We start from the raw sequence: 21,208 nt of genomic DNA on the forward strand, positions 1-21,208 counted from the left end.
AGGACCAAGTGTCGAGAAAATAATGTTTTCTAAAAGTCGGATAACATACTAACAAGTATAATTATTACAAACCACAAGTGTATAAACACTTGTGAAATGAAAGATCCGACAAAATAACAATCTTTGTGAAAGATGACGGGAAGTTGTAAAGATGGATTTATTCTAAAAACGAGGTTTTTACAAGATTGAGTTACTTTATATAAAGATCCACAAAATATAACGGGATCTACACTATAGTTTTCGGAAAAAACACAAGTTCATGTGATTATGCGATTTACATGCTTGTCGACTAGATGATGTGTCAGAAACTGTTTGGTTGAATCAAGAAGTTGTTGAAATGATTTGGTAAAAGAAAATGATACGCTTGAAAGCGTGGCCACCTCCAGTTACAGAGGAAACTCTGGCGAAATTTTTCTAAAACCTAACACTTAGAATTATTTACAAGTGTTAGAATTATTTTCGACATGTTTTCAAAATATATTTCGCCACGACTTTATTTACAAATATTCGGAGGTGGGATTTTCACAAAACTAAACGTGATAAATATATATTTGGTAAATATAATTTTTCACAACACTGTTTATGATTATTTTGTGAAAATACACAAATATTATTTTTAGAGTAAAAATAATATTTGCAAACGTTGACAAATCCAAAATAATACAAACGCTTTCACGATAAACATATAAGTTACAACGGTAATTATTATTACCACACGATTACTAAAACGTAACTTACGCATTATACGGAAATGATTATGAACGTATATTTTATCAACGTATTATTTTTGGGGAAAAATTATGTGAAATGGAAATATAATATTTTTGAGAAAAATATTTATATTTGGAATTAGAAATGAAAATATATTAAGTGAGACTTAATATTATAAATTGAATGCACATGTATTAAATCCCCCATCCTTGGGAAGGAGATTAACTACCAAGTACATGCAAAATATAAGCACGGAATAGTTGTCTAACTATTTCCCAAAAACCTAAACTATAAAGCTAAGGCACGGCCATCCGTCTAATAGAATTAGTACATGTAGGTCGTCGCACAGCTGACATTCGGAGTACTTGGTAAAGACGCACTGACTGTGAGTTCATGTCCCCCTTTTCTCTTAACTGTTTTCAGTTTTCTAAACTGCGGGGGTGAAATACATGTTACAATGTTTATGATTACTTTATACATGGTATGGTTAGCGTAAGGAGGGTTACTTTTTAGATCATGTGAATGGGTAGGCGGAAACTTGAGGTCATTAATCCTCAGGGTAGGACCGAGGGGCAGGAGCGATAGATCTATTTGGGTGTAGCGAGCCCAGTCCCAGGCCCAGCATAACGGACCTTGGGATGACTTTGTACCCGACGCATAAATCTGCTAGGTTTGAGCCTTCCTACTTGCACTTCACACATATCAATGGCCTTGCAAACCATTGGTGATCTCTTTTTCCTTATTTGCTACATACCAGGATTTTGATAAATACAAAGGTTTATTTACTCACTTACACATGAACTCGCTCAACATTATTGTTGATTTTTCAACTTACATGTATTTCAGGGAATTAAAAGATCTGGCACGGTATGGCACGTTTTCCCGCTGCACTAGTTTCCAAGGTCATCCGGGGTTTAGGGAATGTGACTCTTTCCTGGACAAGTCACAGTCCTTAAACTGTGTTTATGATATGTTTGAGTTTGTATTGTCTGTTGAACAAGGTTATGGTTGTTAGGGCGTGTTTCCCGTTAAAACAATGGTACTGTATTTGGTTTTAAAACTTAATGGATAATTCTTGCATATTTTTAAATTCATATAGCTTTGTTATGATTAAGCTATGGTATTAAGAAGTCACACCAAATTAACCATGCTTCCGCAAAGCCAGGGTGTGACAAAGATCTTCATCTATTGTTTTATAAAAAAAGATCTTCATGATTCCATATTGGGAGCCATATATCCAAATAACAATTAACGTTTTTCTACCCAAATGAGGAAACAGATCTTCATGTGTATGTATTTGTTGTAAACTTCTACCATTGCCTGAATCTACAGAAATAGCCTGAATGACGTCAGCAAGTTGTGTCGGCTCCAAAGGGTCTGCCTCTACCAGATTTGCCTGTACGGATCTTTGAGTGGAACGGTGGTTGGATGAGGGATGAGGTTGCCATGGTTGGGACCAACTTTGGGTAGGATATGGACACGGTGGTGGGGTACAATACGGTGGGGCCCAAAAGGGTGGGTAATACGGTTGTTGGGAAGGTTGATTCGGGTAGGGTGGGGGTGGTTAAAAGGCACGGTTATAGGGTGGGGCAGATTGGTTACGGTTGGAGTTGGTGTTGTTTGGGCCACGGTTGTTGAACCAGTTGGTATTGTAGTTGGGCTTGTTGTTGTTGTTACGTCTAGGGGGTGGGCCGTGGGTGGAATAGGAGTTTTGTTGGGCTAGGTGTGAATTCTGTTGGGTTGGGTTTTGGTTGGTTTGGGTTTGGTCAGTAGGTGGGGAGGGTTGGCGATTGGAGTTGTTTGAGGGAGGAATGGCAACAGCACGGGCATGGTTATTGTTACGCCCAAAATTTCATCTTCCTAAATGTGATATTATCATACTATAATTTAACAAAAATCGGGCATGACCCGTCCATAAAACGAGCATACCCCTGTTTTAAACATAAACAAACTAGATACAATTCTACGATTCATTCGACAAAATACTACTAAGAACCAAAACAACAAATTTTGGACTAAAAACATTTGAACAGGCTAGCGGAAGCGTTTGGTATGACATAACATGAACACGCGCTCGCTCCGATTCTCCAAGTCGCCTGAATTGAGGATTTACCTACATTCAACAACAAAGCTTTAAAAAGTTAGTCATTTACTTATTTACTTATAAAATCGTCACTTTAGTTCCATTCGTGTATGTACTTTCATTTCTCTCATGCATTCGATTACCCAATTAACTGGGTATGACATATATTTTCAAACAACTAACCCGTTGGTAGATGATGACGACCAAACATAAAATGTTGTATAAACTAAAACGTCCATAGCATATTCTAACCGCATAAGTTACTTCAATCCGATTATCCTTTCAACATTCAACCGTTTCATTATTATATCAACACTTCGAAAGTCCGACATTCATAACCTGCACTTTCAAACATACTCAATAATAACTTGGTTAGCCAAACACGTAATCTCAACATATTCATTTACTACATCTTCATAAAAAGGACGTCAACCATTTAAATGCATCCAATTAACTTATATTCCAAACCCAAGGGCATTATTAGTAACGCTAATTCTCAAATGCATCCAAATCATGCATTCGCACATACTTGCACACATACAAACTTACAATCATACACATCTACATACCTAATATACATTTAATCATACCTACAATCATGTATTCATATCTACGTGTTCCGTACGTATTTTTGTATACATTTACATGTAATACATGTCCAACTTCATTACATACATCTATCACACTCTTATATAAATTACATGAGGCTTAGACTTGGGTTTACAACTTATAACCGTCAAGGAAACACTCGAAATCATGTTTGGGAGGCCCGTCGTAGTTCACGGATAATATACCGAAGCCTACGGCGCATAAATCACATAAATAATATTTTTGACAGAACCTTCACCCGGCCGTGTCAGTTCACCACCCGGCCGTGTCAACTCTGCACTTTTCCTAGCCATTAATCCTTACCGAAACGGACATAACTCTCTCATTTTTCATCCGTTTTGCGTCACGTTTCTTCCTATATGATTGTAATTTAATATTCTATCATGTGATCTTGAAGTCCAACATCCGAGTTAAGGAATTTCTTAATTTATACGTATTCGGCTTGTTATTCATCTATGAATTATTCGACCCATTCGTGCATTTCTCAAAATAACCTATTGATTTGACCTCAACTTCATATGAACTTAATAATTAAAACATTATATTACTTAAACAACTAAAGAAGTGATTATAGAAATCACTTACCTTGAGTACTCCAATAAGTGTATTTGTCACCTTGCCTTATCTTGACCCGTTATCCTCCTATGCTTGAGCTCTCCTTGACACGTTCCTATTATCTCATTCCATTACATCCATTCAATAGTTAGTATACGTAATCATACGCATCACTAATCACACTTCTATTCACGTGTCAATCGCTTAACGAGTTCAACATGTATCACAATACTACAATGCTAATCAATCTAACAATTTATCATTCCATCATCACAAAAGTCATACATGAGCTTCTAGCATGCATAATTATGTATTTACATCATGTTCATTATTCTTTCAAAATTCCATACTTAGAATGACAACATTTTCTAAGTTAGGCAACTTGTTTCATACATTAAACATTTCATACCATTTCTTAACACCTTGGTTTTTACACATCCATTCTACTATTTTCTATCAACAACCCGTTTCGACCCGTTGGTGCAATCATATGCATAGACTAGTTGGTAAGTGTTTTAGACACTTAAAACAATCAAATAACTTACTAATAATTTATTAAAATCAGTAGTTCATGATTCATACAAGTGTGCATAACAATACAACTATTTTTACTTAATATTTATACTAAAAATGTGCAGCAACTTTCTGCACAGCAGCTGTTCACGACACATTTTAACCCATTTATCTTCTGATTCAGTTCTTCATGTTCAAATATGAAATGATCTACACTCAGAGATCTTTCTAAGCATATAAAGATTGTAACAATCGGACATTCCTATGATTTTATATGATTTTTACAAAATCAGCACAGAAGCTGAAATGCTTCCAAACAGCTTGCTGTCAAAACGAATTTACTAACTTTTCATGCTGTTTTGACCCACTAAATCTCATAACCAGCCTCTTATGACCAAATATGAAATGTAATATGCGAAACAACCTTTTCAACGATATAAGGCTCGTTGTCTAACTCCTAATAACGAATGAGATACGGCCTTTACAAGATGACTATCTAAGGCTGTCAAGAGTAACTATTTTACACAAACTTTGTAGGCATTTTATCAAACACTTGGCGGGTTTCGCATTTAAAGCATAATGTACAAATATTTCATGCTTAATCTTCAAAGTTCTTACTTCCAAACATCAACACAACCAAAACATTAAACTAGCTTCATACCATATTCCGCCTAACTTGCAAGAGTTCATCTTATACAACATAATCAATCAAATTTACACATGATTTGAACATGGGTGATTCACCCATGTTACTACCTTCACTATCAATGGTGGTTTCAACTTTAATCATCAAAATTACTTAAAATCCTTCATAATTCAAGTCCTATTTGATGCTTCTAACACATATTCATGAGTAATTTCACACAATTTCGTGGATTAAACATAAACCCACTTTATACAAGATCATAAAATCTGAAATTACAACTTACCACATGTTTCATATAGCTTTTTGATGTAGAATCTCTACACATGCAAGAGAATTAAGGCTGGATTTTGCTTCAATTCTTCAACATTTCATCATCATGAGAAACCCTTCTTGGCCCTTGGCTTGCATCGACACCAACATCAGACTTATGTCTGATGTTTGTGATCTTCCACTACTTAACCAAACTTTAATTAAAATGTACAAGTTCAACCCTTGTAGTTTTGATAATTTATTTATTTCCTTCTTGTAACTAACATAGAAAAACAAACTAGGTTAACTAATCCTAGTTAAGTTATTTCACACATAATTCTAGTAAATGCCTTATTTATCAACTATTAGATTTTGGGGCATTACAGTTATTTATCCTCACTTGTTTTATTGAGTTTTCATTTTTGGGGCGTTACAAGTCTACCCCTCTTAAAAGAGGTTTCGTCCCCGAAACCTTTCTCATTCCAACTGGACCAGTTCTATTCCTACTTTTTCATCTTTTCATTCACAATGCATACTACCACAGGGATGCATTCGAGATCTTGGCAAGAGTTTTATTCATTCATAAACGTCTTTGTACGCATTGTCCCTCCGTTCTCAAATCAAGTAAATTACTTTCATAATCGCATTAAAGTCAGAATCTGATCCAGAGCTCTTATTAGTGTCGTCTTCACTTTATAATGCTAGCTCCTAGCACATACCATTACTAGCGCTTCATTCATCGAACTTATTCCAAGTGTATACAGTTATTAATCATACAAACTAAGTCTATGGCTTGTTTCTAACATCCTATTTAAGCATATTACATTCATATATTTACTAACCAAAATAAATCGGTTTAATTTCATACTGCTCATACATCCTATGCTATCTTTCATGTCGTTCACCACGAGCCATCCAAACATTCCATTTCTATCATTACTTTTGATTACCTTTAAACTCATAGGGGGGGTCAATACATTATCATATGCATACTATAATCATTCAAAGACTTATTATTTAAATCAAAGTCACCCTTCTTCAACTTACTTATCCGTACTTAATTCGAAGACTAAGTATTATTTCCAAGGTTACTGTTGTTATACATGCCATACGTATCTTTTCTACAATATTTTGTTCAAATGAACATGGCCAACAAGCCGAGCATCAAAGTTAGCAATACTTAACGATACTTGCCGTCTCTTATATTCTATCAGAATTTCCACAGTAATGTGCATTCAGGTTCAATACCACCCGACGATCATTACGAACATTTAGAAGTTCACTTCACATTTTTCATTACGGTTTGTATATACATATTCTACTCTGACGCATCCCTCTCTAGTCGAGTCATAACCTCATACTACACTTACAACCCTTTTTATACGTACCTGACGGAAGTGAATTCCATTGATTCGTTATCCATACCTTACGGTAATCGTTCCATTCCGATTAGTGACATTGCGCGTCTATTCATCAAGCTTACCTATGAGTATAAAACTTAACAATCGAAACATTAGCTACCGAGTTCAAATGGCAATCGCCATCTGACCCCCCCATTTGTCCTATCGACTATTCTTGTATGAAACACATTTGCATAATATATTCATATATATATATATATAGAAGTTCAAACATAAACTGAATCATATCACTAAAGGAACATTTATTTGTTTGGTATGTAATCACTTCACATTCGAATATCTTCCTTCTTACCATTCCTTTGTTCATTTGCATTACATTTACTTATATGACTTGTTTGACGCAATCATGGTCAAACTATTGACTCTTATTATGTAGACTAGTTTTCGCCTTTTTATACCTTAAGTCCGCTTCGCGGATTTGAACATTGCATTCATGCCCTTCATTCCTTGAATCCATCTCGCGGATTCAAGCATTGCATCCATATCTTTCATTCTTTGAATCCGTCTCGCGGATTCAAGCATTGCATTCGTATCCTTCATTCCTTGAATCCGTCTCGCGAATTCAAGCATTGCATTCGTATCTTTCATTCCTTGAATCCGTCTCGCGGATTCAAGCATTGCATTCGTATCTTTCATTCCTTGAATCCGTCTCGCGGATTCAAGCATTGCATTCGTATATTTCATTCCTTGAAGGTACTCTCAATCCCCCGAGAGTCTTACTACCCATTTCACCCACACGCCTAGCTGCTACCAAACTCTATCGGACATACCTGTAATAATTATCACGGTCTCACGAACTTCATACGTTTCTTGTGTATTGGCCAGGTACACATTCCACGTACTAGTTTCGTGTCTTCGCGTAATTGCCACCTTATGTCCGAAGAATTCAGTTTCGGCTCGTGTAACATTTTCAAAAATTATTTACCATGTCGTTATCATAATTTGTTCAAAATTTTTCTTTCACTTGCTTAACCATACCATTTCATACGCCCATACGTTAGGTTTACGTACCTGGCGTCAATTTGTTTCATTACTTGCCTCGATGCCGGTCCTAGACCGCATTCACGGATCATCTCTTCCAACAATTGCACTTACCCTTCACAAAACATTTAACACATTAGTATCATCATCATCATTAACGTTGCTTGCATCAGCCATCTACACAATGTCATGTTTACATTTAATACGGATCATAAGCTTTCAACACATCATAGTTCATTAGTCCATATTACTTATTTACATTCTTACATTTCGAGCTTCACTTCATACATTCGTCTTTTGTTTCATACCATTACGCACAACCATTCACTATCAATTTGTTCTATCCTTACACGGCTTACTTAGTCTCATAAGAACTCAATGGAACCGTGAATCGGGCTTCCGGGATGGACGGTTAGTTAAAATTATGAAAACTTGAAATTTCAGCGGACTGAAATTATGTAAGCCGTCGGCGACGGATAAGATGCTCGTCGGCGACGGGCTTTTAAAAAGGGCGTCGGCCAGAGTTCCCGTAAGCAGTTAAATAGGGCGTCGGCCCAAAAAGGGGCGTCGGCGACGGATAACATCCCGTCGGCGACGGCCTCACGTTTACTAAAATCGCTGCATTCTTTGTTTTGAGCTTATTAATCGTTTTTCGGTTCGGTTCCAGCCATACGGTCCCTGAACTTCTCGTTTAACCTCCAACTTTACTTCCCATATATATATATAGCTTAAATATTTACATCATACTCGTATTAAACGAATACTTAAAATTTTACCTCATTGGCGACCTCGGAGCGAGCACACACTTTTGCACGAGGCTTCGGTTTGAGTTCAAGCACTATTACTCTTGCTCGAATCCCTCAAACCTAGGCTCTGATACCAACTTGTTACGCCCAAAATTTCATCTTCCTAAATGTGATATTATCATACTATAATTTAACAAAAATCGGGCATGACCCGTCCATAAAACGAGCATACCCCTGTTTTAAACATAAACAAACTAGATACAATTCTACGATTCATTCGACAAAATACTACTAAGAACCAAAACAACAAATTTTGGACTAAAAACATTTGAACAGGCTAGCGGAAGCGTTTGGTATGACATAACATGAACACGCGCTCGCTCCGATTCTCCAAGTCGCCTGAATTGAGGATTTACCTACATTCAACAACAAAGCTTTAAAAAGTTAGTCATTTACTTATTTACTTATAAAATCGTCACTTTAGTTCCATTCGTGTATGTACTTTCATTTCTCTCATGCATTCGATTACCCAATTAAATGGGTATGACATATATTTTCAAACAACTAACCCGTTGGTAGATGATGACGACCAAACATAAAATGTTGTATAAACTAAAACGTCCATAGCATATTTTAACCGCATAAGTTACTTCAATCCGATTATCCTTTCAGCATTCAACCGTTTCATTATTATATCAACACTTCGAAAGTCCGACATTCATAACCTGCACTTTCAAACATACTCAATAATAACTTGGTTAGCCAAACCCGTAATCTCAACATATTCATTTACTACATCTTCATAAAAAGGACGTCAACCATTTAAATGCATCCAATTAACTTATATTCCAAACCCAAGGGCATTATTAGTAACGCTAATTCTCAAATGCATCCAAATCATGCATTCGCACATACTTGCACACATACAAACTTACAATCATACACATCTACATACCTAATATACATTTAATCATACCTACAATCATGTATTCATATCTACGTGTTCCGTACGTATTTTTGTATACATTTACATGTAATACATGTCCAACTTCATTACATACATCTATCACACTCTTATATAAATTACATGAGGCTTAGACTTGGGTTTACAACTTATAATCGTCAAGGAAACACTCGAAATCATGTTTGGGAGGCCCGTCGTAGTTCACAGATAATATACCGAAGCCTACGGCGCATAAATCACATAAATAATATTTTTGACAGAACCTTCACCCGGTCGTGTCAGTTCACCACACGGCCGTGTCAACTCTGCACTTTTCCTAGCCATTAATCCTTACCGAAACGGACATAACTCTCTCATTTTTCATCCGTTTTGCGTCACGTTTCTTCCTATATGATTGTAATTTAATATTCTATCATGTGATCTTGAAGTCCAACATCCGAGTTAAGGAATTTCTTAACTTATACGTATTCGGCTTGTTATTCATCTATGAATTATTCGACCCATTCGTGCATTTCTCAAAATAACCTATTGATTTGACCTGAACTTCATATGAACTTAATAATTAAAACATTATATTACTTAAACAACTAAAGAAGTGATTATAGAAATCACTTACCTTGACTACTCCAATAAGTGTATTTGTCACCTTGCCTTATCTTGACCCGTTATCCTCCTATGCTTGAGCTCTCCTTGACACGTTCCTATTATCTCATTCCATTACATCCATTCAATAGTTAGTATACGTAATCATACGCATCACTAATCACACTTCTATTCACGTGTCAATCGCTTAACGAGTTCAACATGTATCACAATACTACAATGCTAATCAATCTAACAATTTATCATTCCATCATCACAAAAGTCATACATGAGCTTCTAGCATGCATAATTATGTATTTACATCATGTTCATTATTCTTTCAAAATTCCATACTTAGAATGATAACATTTTCTAAGTTAGGCAACTTGTTTCATACATTAAACATTTCATACCATTTCTTAACACCTTGGTTTTTACACATCCATTCTACTATTTTCTATCAACAACCCGTTTCGACCCGTTGGTGCAATCATATGCATAGACTAGTTGGTAAGTGTTTTAGACACTTAAAAAAATCAAATAACTTACTAATAATTTATTAAAATCAGTAGTTCATGATTCATACAAGTGTGCATAACAATACAACTATTTTTACTTAATATTTATACTAAAAATGTGCAGCAACTTTCTGCGCAGCAGCTGTTCACGACACATTTCAATCCATTTATATTCTGATTCAGTTCTTCATGTTCAAATATAAAATGATATACACTCAGATATCTTTCTAAGCATATAAAGATCGTAACAATCGGACATTCCTATGATTTTATATGATTTTTACAAAATCAGCACAGAAGCTGAAATGCTTCCAAACAGCTTGCTGTCAAAACGAATTTACTAACTTTTCATGCTGTTTTGACCCACTAAATCTCATAACCAGCCTCTTATGACCAAATATGAAATGTAATATGCGAAACAACCTTTTCAACGATATAAGGCTCGTTGTCTAACTCCTAATAACGAATGAGATACGGCCTTTACAAGATGACTATCTAAGGCTGTCAAAAGTAACTATTTTACACAAACTTTGTAGGCATTTTATCAAACACTTGGCGGGTTTCGCATTTAAAGCATAATGTACAAATATTTCATGCTTAATCTTCAAAGTTCTTACTTCCAAACATCAACACAACCAAAACATTAAACTAGCTTCATACCATATTCCGCCTAACTTGCAAGAGTTCATCTTGTACAACATAATCAATCAAATTTACACATGATTTGAACATGGGTGATTCACCCATGTTACTACCTTCACTATCAATGGTGGTTTCAACTTTAATCATCAAAATTACTTAAAATCCTTCATAATTCAAGTCCTATTTGATGCTTCTAACACATATTCATGAGTAATTTCACACAATTTCGTGGATTAAACATAAACCCACTTTATACAAGATCATAAAATCTGAAATTACAACTTACCACATGTTTCATATAGCTTTTTGATGTAGAATCTCTACACATGCAAGAGAATTAAGGCTGGATTTTGCTTCAATTCTTCAACATTTCATCATCATGAGAAACCCTTCTTGGCCCTTGGCTTGCATCGACACCAACATCAGACTTATGTCTGATGTTTGTGATCTTCCACTACTTAACCAAACTTTAATTAAAATGTACAAGTTCAACCCTTGTAGTTTTGATAGTTTATTTATTTCCTTCTTGTAACTAACATTGAAAAACAAACAAGGTTAACTAATCCTAGTTAAGTTATTTCACACATAATTCTAGTAAATGCCTTATTTATCAACTATTAGATTTTGGGGCATTACAGTTATTTATCCTCACTTGTTTTATTGAGTTTTCATTTTTGGGGCGTTACAAGTCTACCCCTCTTAAAAGAGGTTTCGTCCCCAAAACCTTTCTCATTCCAACTGGACCAGTTCTATTCCTACTTTTTCATCTTTTCATTCACAATGCATACTACCACAGGGATGCATTCGAGATCTTGGCAAGAGTTTTATTCATTCATAAACGTCTTTGTACGCATTGTCCCTCCGTTCTCAAATCAAGTAAATTACTTTCACAATCGCATTAAAGTCAGAATCTGATCCAGAGCTCTTATTAGTGTCGTCTTCACTTTATAATGCTAGCTCCTAGCACATACCATTACTAGCGCTTCATTCATCGAACTTATTCCAAGTGTATACAGTTATTAATCATACAAACTAAGTCTATGGCTTGTTTCTAACATCCTATTTAAGCATATTACATTCATATATTTACTAACCAAAATAAATCGGTTTAATTTCATACTGCTCATACATCCTATGCTATCTTTCATGTCGTTCACCACGAGCCATCCAAATATTCCATTTCTATCATTACTTTTGATTACCTTTAAACTCATAGGGGGGTCAATACATTATCATATGCATACTATAATCATTCAAAGACTTATTATTTAAATCAAAGTCACCCTTCTTCAACTTACTTATCCGTACTTAATTCGAAGACCAAGTATTATTTCCAAGGTTACTGTTGTTATACATGCCATACGTATCTTTTCTACAATATTTTGTTCAAATGAACATGGCCAACAAGCCGAGCATCAAAGTTAGCAATTCTTAACGATACTTGCCGTCTCTTATATTCTATCAGAATTTCCACAGTAATGTGCATTCAGGTTCAATACCGCCCGACGATCATTACGAACATTTAGAAGTTCACTTCACATTTTTCATTACGGTTTGTATATACATATTCTACTCTGACGCATCCCTCTCTAGTCGAGTCATAACCTCATACTACACTTACAACCCTTTTTATACGTACCTGACGGAAGTGAATTCCATTGATTCGTTATCCATACCTTACGGTAATCGTTCCATTCCGATTAGTGACATTGCGCGTCTATTCATCAAGCTTACCTATGAGTATAAAACTTAACAATCGAAACATTAGCTACCGAGTTCAAATGGCAATCGCCATCTGACGCCCCCATTTGTCCTATCGACTATTCTTGTATGAAACGCATTTGCATAATATATTCATATATATATATAGAAGTTCAAACATAAACTGAATCATATCACTAAAGGAACATTTATTTGTTTGGTATGTAATCACTTCACATTCGAATATCTTCCTTCTTACCATTCCTTTGTTCATTTGCATTACATTTACTTATATAACTTGTTTGACGCGACTCTTATTATGTAGACTAGTTTTCGCCTTTTTATACCTTAAGTCCGCTTCGCGGATTTGAACATTGCATTCATGCCCTTCATTCCTTGAATCCATCTCGCGGATTCAAGCATTGCATCCATATCCTTCATTCTTTGAATCCGTCTCGCGGATTCAAGCATTGCATTCGTATCCTTCATTCCTTGAATCCGTCTCGCGGATTCAACCATTGCATTCGTATCCTTCATTCCTTGAATCCGTCTCGCGGATTCAAGCATTGCATTCGTATATTTCATTCCTTGAAGGTACTCTCAATCCCCCGAGAGTCTTACTACCCATTTCACCCACACGCCTAGCTGCTACCAAACTCTATCGGACATACCTGTAATAATTATCACGGTCTCACGAACTTCATACGTTTCTTGTGTATTGGCCAGGTACACATTCCACGTACTAGTTTCGTGTCTTCGCGTAATTGCCACCTTATGTCCGAAGAATTCAGTTTCGGCTCGTGTAACATTTTCAAAAATTATTTACCATGTCGTTATCATAATTTGTTCAAAATTTTTCTTTCACTTGCTTAACCATACCATTTCATACGCCCATACGTTAGGTTTACGTACCTGGGGTCAGTTTGTTTCATTACTTGCCTCGATGCCGGTCCTAGACCGCATTCACGGATCATCTCTTCCAACAATTGCACTTACCCTTCACAAAACATTTAACACATTAGTATCATCATCATCATTAACGTTGCTTGCATCAGCCATCTACACAATGTCATGTTTACATTTAATACGGATCATAAGCTTTCAACACATCATAGTTCATTAGTCCATATTACTTATTTACATTCTTACATTTCGAGCTTCACTTCATACATTCGTCTTTTGTTTCATACCATTACGCACAACCATTCACTATCAATTTGTTCTATCCCTACACGGCTTACTTAGTCTCATAAGAACTCAATGGAACCGTGAATCGGGCTTCCGGGATGGACGGTTAGTTAAAATTATGAAAACTTGAAATTTCAGCGGACTGAAATTACGTAAGCCGTCGGCGACGGATAAGATGCCCGTCGGCGACGGGCTTTTAAAAAGGGCGTCGGCCAGAGTTCCCGTAAGCAGTTAAATAGGGCGTCGGCCCAAAAAGGGGCGTCGGCGACGGATAACATCCCGTCGGCGACGGCCTCACGTTTACTAAAATCGCTGCATTCTTTGTTTTGAGCTTATTAATCGTTTTTCGGTTCGGTTCCAGCCATACGGTCCCTGAACTTCTCGTTTAACCTCCAACTTTACTTCCCGTATATATATATATAGCTTAAATATTTACATCATACTCATATTAAACGAATACTTAAAATTTTACCTCATTGGCGACCTCGGAGCGAGCACACACTTTTGCACGAGCCTTCGGTTTGAGTTCAAGCACTATTACTCTTGCTCGAATCCCTCAAACCTAGGCTCTGATACCAACTTGTTACGCCCAAAATTTCATCTTCCTAAATGTGATATTATCATACTATAATTTAACAAAAATCGGGCATGACCCGTCCATAAAACGAGCATACCCCTGTTTTAAACATAAACAAACTAGATACAATTCTACGATTCATTCGACAAAATACTACTAAGAACCAAAACAACAAATTCTGGACTAAAAACATTTGAACAGGCTAGCGGAAGCGTTTGGTATGACATAACATGAACACGCGCTCGCTCCGATTCTCCAAGTCGCCTGAATTGAGGATTTACCTACATTCAACAACAAAGCTTTAAAAAGTTAGTCATTTACTTATTTACTTATAAAATCGTCACTTTAGTTCCATTCGTGTATGTACTTTCATTTCTCTCATGCATTCGATTACCCAATTAAATGGGTATGACATATATTTTCAAACAACTAACCCGTTGGTAGATGATGACGACCAAACATAAAATGTTGTATAAACTAAAACGTCCATAGCATATTCTAACCGCATAAGTTACTTCAATCCGATTATCCTTTCAGCATTCAACCGTTTCATTATTATATCAACACTTCGAAAGTCCGACATTCATAACCTGCACTTTCAAACATACTCAATAATAACTTGGTTAGCCAAACCCGTAATCTCAACATATTCATTTACTACATCTTCATAAAAAGGACGTCAACCATTTAAATGCATCCAATTAACTTATATTCCAAACCCAAGGGCATTATTAGTAACGCTAATTCTCAAATGCATCCAAATCATGCATTCGCACATACTTGCACACATACAAACTTACAATCATACACATCTACATACCTAATATACATTTAATCATACCTACAATCATGTATTCATATCTACGTATTCCGTACGTATTTTTGTATACATTTACATGTAATACATGTCCAACTTCATTACATACATCTATCACACTCTTATATAAATTACATGAGGCTTAGACTTGGGTTTACAACTTATAACCGTCAAGGAAACACTCGAAATCATGTTTAGGAGGCCCGTCGTAGTTCACGGATAATATACCGAAGCCTACGGCGCATAAATCACATAAATAATATTTTTGACAGAACCTTCACCCGGCCGTGTCAGTTCACCACCCGGCCGTGTCAACTCTGCACTTTTCCTAGCCATTAATCCTTACCGAAACGGACATAACTCTCTCATTTTTCATCCGTTTTGCGTCACGTTTCTTCCTATATGATTGTAATTTAATATTCTATCATGTGATCTTGAAGTCCAACATCCGAGTTAAGGAATTTCTTAATTTATACGTATTCGGCTTGTTATTCATCTATGAATTATTCGACCCATTCGTGCATTTCTCAAAATAACCTATTGATTTGACCTCAACTTCATATGAACTTAATAATTAAAACATTATATTACTTAAACAACTAAAGAAGTGATTATAGAAATCACTTACCTTGAGTACTCCAATAAGTGTATTTGTCACCTTGCCTTATCTTGACCCGTTATCCTCCTATGCTTGAGCTCTCCTTGACACGTTCCTATTATCTCATTCCATTACATCCATTCAATAGTTAGTATACGTAATCATATGCATCACTAATCACACTTCTATTCACGTGTCAATCGCTTAACGAGTTCAACATGTATCACAATACTACAATGCTAATCAATCTAACAATTTATCATTCCATCATCACAAAAGTCATACATGAGCTTCTAGCATGCATAATTATGTATTTACATCATGTTCATTATTCTTTCAAAATTCCATACTTAGAATGATAACATTTTCTAAGTTAGGCAACTTGTTTCATACATTAAACATTTCATACCATTTCTTAACACCTTGGTTTTTACACATCCATTCTACTATTTTCTATCAACAACCCGTTTCGACCCGTTGGTGCAATCATATGCATAGACTAGTTGGTAAGTGTTTTAGACACTTAAAACAATCAAATAACTTACTAATAATTTATTAAAATCAGTAGTTCATGATTCATACAAGTGTGCATAACAATACAACTATTTTTACTTAATATTTATACTAAAAATGTGCAGCAACTTTCTGCGCAGCAGCTGTTCACGACACATTTTAACCCATTTATCTTCTGATTCAGTTCTTCATGTTCAAATATGAAATGATCTACACTCAGAGATCTTTCTAAGCATATAAAGATTGTAACAATCGGACATTCCTATGATTTTATATGATTTTTACAAAATCAGCACAGAAGCTGAAATGCTTCCAAACAGCTTGCTGTCAAAACGAATTTACTAACTTTTCATGCTGTTTTGACCCACTAAATCTCATAACCAGCCTCTTATGACCAAATATGAAATGTAATATGCGAAACAACCTTTTCAACGATATAAGGCTCGTTGTCTAACTCCTAATAACGAATGAGATACGGCCTTTACAAGATGACTATCTAAGGCTGTCAAAAGTAACTATTTTACACAAACTTTGTAGGCATTTTATCAAACACTTGGCGGGTTTCGCATTTAAAGCATAATGTACAAATATTTCATGCTTAATCTTCAAAGTTCTTACTTCCAAACATCAACAGAACCAAAACATTAAACTAGTTTCATACCATATTCCGCCTAACTTGCAAGAGTTCATCTTATACAACATAATCAATCAAATTTACACATGATTTGAACATGGGTGATTCACCCATGTTACTACCTTCACTATCAATGGTGGTTTCAACTTTAATCATCAAAATTACTTAAAATCCTTCATAATTCAAGTCCTATTTGATGCTTCTAACACATATTCATGAGTAATTTCACACAATTTCGTGGATTAAACATAAACCCACTTTATACAAGATCATAAAATCTGAAATTACAACTTACCACATGTTTCATATAGCTTTTTGATGTAGAATCTCTACACATGCAAGAGAATTAAGGCTGGATTTTGCTTCAATTCTTCAACATTTCATCATCATGAGAAACCCTTCTTGGCCCTTGGCTTGCATCGACACCAACATCAGACTTATGTCTGATGTTTGTGATCTTCCACTACTTAACCAAACTTTAATTAAAAAGTACAAGTTCAACCCTTGTAGTTTTGATAATTTATTTATTTCCTTCTTGTAACTAACATAGAAAAACAAACTAGGTTAACTAATCCTAGTTAAGTTATTTCACACATAATTCTAGTAAATGCCTTATTTATCAACTATTAGATTTTGGGGCATTACAGTTATTTATCCTCACTTGTTTTATTGAGTTTTCATTTTTGGGGCGTTACAGTTATTGGTGACTGCATCCTGGATTTTTAGACGTCCGGCTTCGGAAAGAAGTTGCTCTATGGCATCCTCCCATGGGGGTAGAGAGTTGTTTAGGATCGAGGCGATAGTGTCGTACTCTCGAGGGAGACCTTTGACAAGGTGAAGGACACGTTGCTGGTCTTTCATGGTGAAGTCTAAGGCATGAAGTTGATCCATCAACTCTCGGACTTTCTGGCAATAAGCTTCAACACTGGGCATAGAAGCAAGGGTAAGGTTTGCTAACTCATGTTGGAGGGCTTGAGAACGGGGACCTTTGTTGTTCACAAAGAGCCGCTTAACCCGTTGCCAAGCCTTAAAGGCGGTAGATTCATCGGCTATCACGTGGACGACAAGGTCATCCGATAAAATCTCATAGATCCATTGTAGGACAATGGAATTAATGTTTTCCCAAGACGAAAATTCGGGAGAGTCTTTGTCCGGTGGCAGCGAACCGTCAATGTGGGATAGGACATTATACCCTTTCGCATGAAGCGTAAAGAATTTGACCCAATTAGCGTTCGAGACTTTGGTACCATCTAGAACACGGACCTTGTGTTGGATATTGCTAATGGTGTAAATGGGATGAAGAGGTTTCGTGGGTGTATCAGTAGGAGCCGAAGGCTGGGCTTTGTCGGCCATGAATGAACGGTTGCATGAAAGAATTGGAAATAAATAAAAAAGGGACAGGAAGGAGCTGATCAAGATCAACAAAATATGGATGGCGGCAGGTCTTAGGTTCAAAAACCTAGACCTAAAGGAATGATACCATGTAAACTTCTATAATTCTTTGATTTCCATTACAAAGACAATGTACAAATATATAATACAACTGGAAATGATAAATACGGAAAGGAAATTATACACAATAAATTACAATGAATACACAATAATGATCCGGTAATTATGCCAAGCATAATTATCGGCTAACATTTGTTCGCGTGTATGTATGCGTATGTGTATAATCTGTATGTGTACTATGTATTGTATGTATGTTTGTATATGTATTATGTATTGTATGTGTATGGATGCATGTATGTGTATGTGTGTATATGTGTGTGTGTATGTGTATGTGTATACTTGTATTTGTGTACGTGCATGTGTATGGGTGTTTGTGTATGTATGAGTGTATTTATATGTGTAGGTATGTGTGTGTACGTGTGTATGTATGATGTGTATGTGTATATGTATATGTATGCGTGTATGTGTTTGTGTTTGTGTATGTGTATGTGTATGTGTATGTGTATGTGTATGTGTATGTATGTCAATCTATCATAAGTGTGTATGTATATGTGTATGTGTATGTGTGCGTGTGCGTGTGCGTGTGCGTGTGTACATGTATATGTGTATATATGTATCACTATGTTTATTTTGTAAGTTATACACCGATCTATTTTTTCAGACTGCTAGAGACCGTTCTTTTTAGTTATTTCGTTTTTTTTCCATTTTGGCGGTATTATTTCATTTTGTTATTTAGTATAGCGGGTTACTGCTCCAAAAAAATTGTAGGAATAGTGACACTTGCTCATTGGCCATGGCTTTTTTTTTAATATTTTGTATGTTAATTTTAAACATTCAATTTTGCTAATATACTTCTTTAGCCCTTCTATTTAAAAAAAAAAACTTTCTTTTTATTGGTTAAAGTTGTGTGTTTAGTCCCTTTACTTTAACTTTGGTAGTATACATTTTAAATCCATCTACTTTTATTCCTTTTAATATTTCATCTTTTAGCCTTTTCCCCCTTGCTAACGTGACGAACCAACCTGAGGGAATAGTGACCATTTGCTATTGATGGACAAAAGCTGTTACTCCTGGACTTTAATAAACTTACTTTACAATTCCTAAACTTAACAAAAAAAAAGTTCTTTGACCAGCGTATTTTTATCTAAGTCTCAATGTAATTTTTCTTGAAATATGTGTAGTATGTATAAGTATCCGAAACAGAAACAAAGACGTGCATGTTATTAAACTGAGAAATATTCGCCTTATCGCCGTAAATCTTTTATAGATTATATATCTGTCTAAATAACGATTTATGGAAGTTTGTGTCATTACCATCATCATTTTTTATGAGTTAAATGCTATTTTAGTCCCTGTGGTTTGGGTCATTTTGCTAATTTAATCCAAAGGTTTCATTTTTCACCTGTGGGTCCAAAAAGGTTTCACTGTTGCCATTTTAGTCCGCTGGATTAACTTCATCCATTATTTCTGTTAATGAGAAGGGCGATTCAGTCATTTTATATGGTCGAATTGCCTTTCTAGTTAACAAAATAACATATAAAATGACCGAATTGCTCTTCTGGTTAACAAAAAAAATGGATGAAGTTAACCCAGTGGACTAAAATGGCAACGGTGAAACCTTTTGAATCCAAAGGAGAAAAAATAAAACATTTGTACTGAACTGCCAAAATGGCCCAAACTACAAGGACTAAAATGACATTTAACTCTGTTTTATAGAGAAAAATGCCCGGATAGTCCCTGTGGTTTCGTATTTTTTCACCTATAGTCCCCAACTTTCTAAAATTACCTGAATAGTCCCCAACTTTTCATTTTTTGTTCCCGGATAGTCCCTGGGTCTAACTTCAGTTTGTTTTCTCTGTTAAGTGGTTGTGAAATGACAAAAATACCATTTCCTTTAAAAGGCCAAACCATAGGGACTATCCGGGCATCTTCTTCATTTTTAGAGAAAAACCCCACCACCACACTTCATCTTCAACCTCCACCCACCATCACCCTCCTCCACCCTCCACCATCACCTTCTTCTCTGCAATTTTTTTTTGAAGAAACCCTAAAACACCCAAGTCACTTCACACCCCCCTCATCACCTTAAAGAACTATACAAGACTAATGAACTCTTATTAATAAAAGTCAAATTGCTCAACCGTTGCCTCTCATAACACATCCATACCAAATAGACGATCCCTCCCCTACTTTGACATCACCAATGACAGAAGCACTTGGGGCCACAAATGCATCCTTAGCTAACGCAAGGGCTTTATCATATACATTCATAAGAGTCTGATGCCTGGAAACTGACAAAAATAAAAACCGTCTCAGCAGCCGTGAACCCGTCGGACCATGTGCAATTGGAGATTCAGAAAAAAACGAAGATAAAAGAAATAGGAGGGGGCGGTTACCGTGAACCCGTCGGTATAGCAGCCGTGCCGCCGCCAGTCTCCGCCCGGATGATTCCAGAAGGTCTTGAACTTGGGGCCAATGGCTCTGAACTGAATGAAGAACCCATTGATG

General features: G+C 35.9%; 1 protein-coding gene and 2 long non-coding RNA genes across 4 annotated transcripts; all 3 read right to left on the reverse strand.

The window, feature by feature from the left end:
• Positions 1-2,561: 2,561 nt before the first annotated feature.
• LOC110885613 lies at positions 2,562-5,743 on the reverse strand. 2 transcript variants are annotated; one of them, XR_004870140.1, is made up of 4 exons: positions 5,401-5,743; positions 3,989-4,080; positions 2,978-3,133; positions 2,562-2,824 (listed from the first exon to the last, which is right to left on the reverse strand). It is a non-coding gene; the product is annotated as an uncharacterized LOC110885613 (long non-coding RNA). The 2 variants fall into 2 exon arrangements; XR_002562326.2 differs by having other exon boundaries at positions 3,989-4,073; positions 5,401-5,730.
• Positions 5,744-8,667: 2,924 nt separating this feature from the next.
• Positions 8,668-16,083, reverse strand: LOC110885614. Its single transcript, XR_002562328.2, has 4 exons — positions 15,121-16,083; positions 11,507-14,967; positions 9,084-10,179; positions 8,668-8,930 (listed from the first exon to the last, which is right to left on the reverse strand). It is a non-coding gene; the product is annotated as an uncharacterized LOC110885614 (long non-coding RNA).
• A 1,831-nt stretch (positions 16,084-17,914) lies between these two features.
• LOC110882442 lies at positions 17,915-18,601 on the reverse strand. The gene has a single exon (XM_022130460.1). The coding sequence runs from the start codon at positions 18,599-18,601 to the stop codon at positions 17,915-17,917; it is 687 nt and encodes a 228-aa protein (XP_021986152.1).
• Positions 18,602-21,208: the final 2,607 nt, after the last annotated feature.

Source organism: Helianthus annuus, chromosome 10 (assembly GCF_002127325.2).
Source record: "Helianthus annuus cultivar XRQ/B chromosome 10, HanXRQr2.0-SUNRISE, whole genome shotgun sequence".
Taxonomy (NCBI): Eukaryota; Viridiplantae; Streptophyta; class Magnoliopsida; order Asterales; family Asteraceae; genus Helianthus; species Helianthus annuus.

Excerpts from the sequence above, each read along its gene's own strand:
- LOC110882442 (XM_022130460.1), bottom strand. The coding sequence starts at position 18,601 with ATGGCCGACAAAGCCCAGCCTTCGGCTCCTACTGATACACCCACGAAA.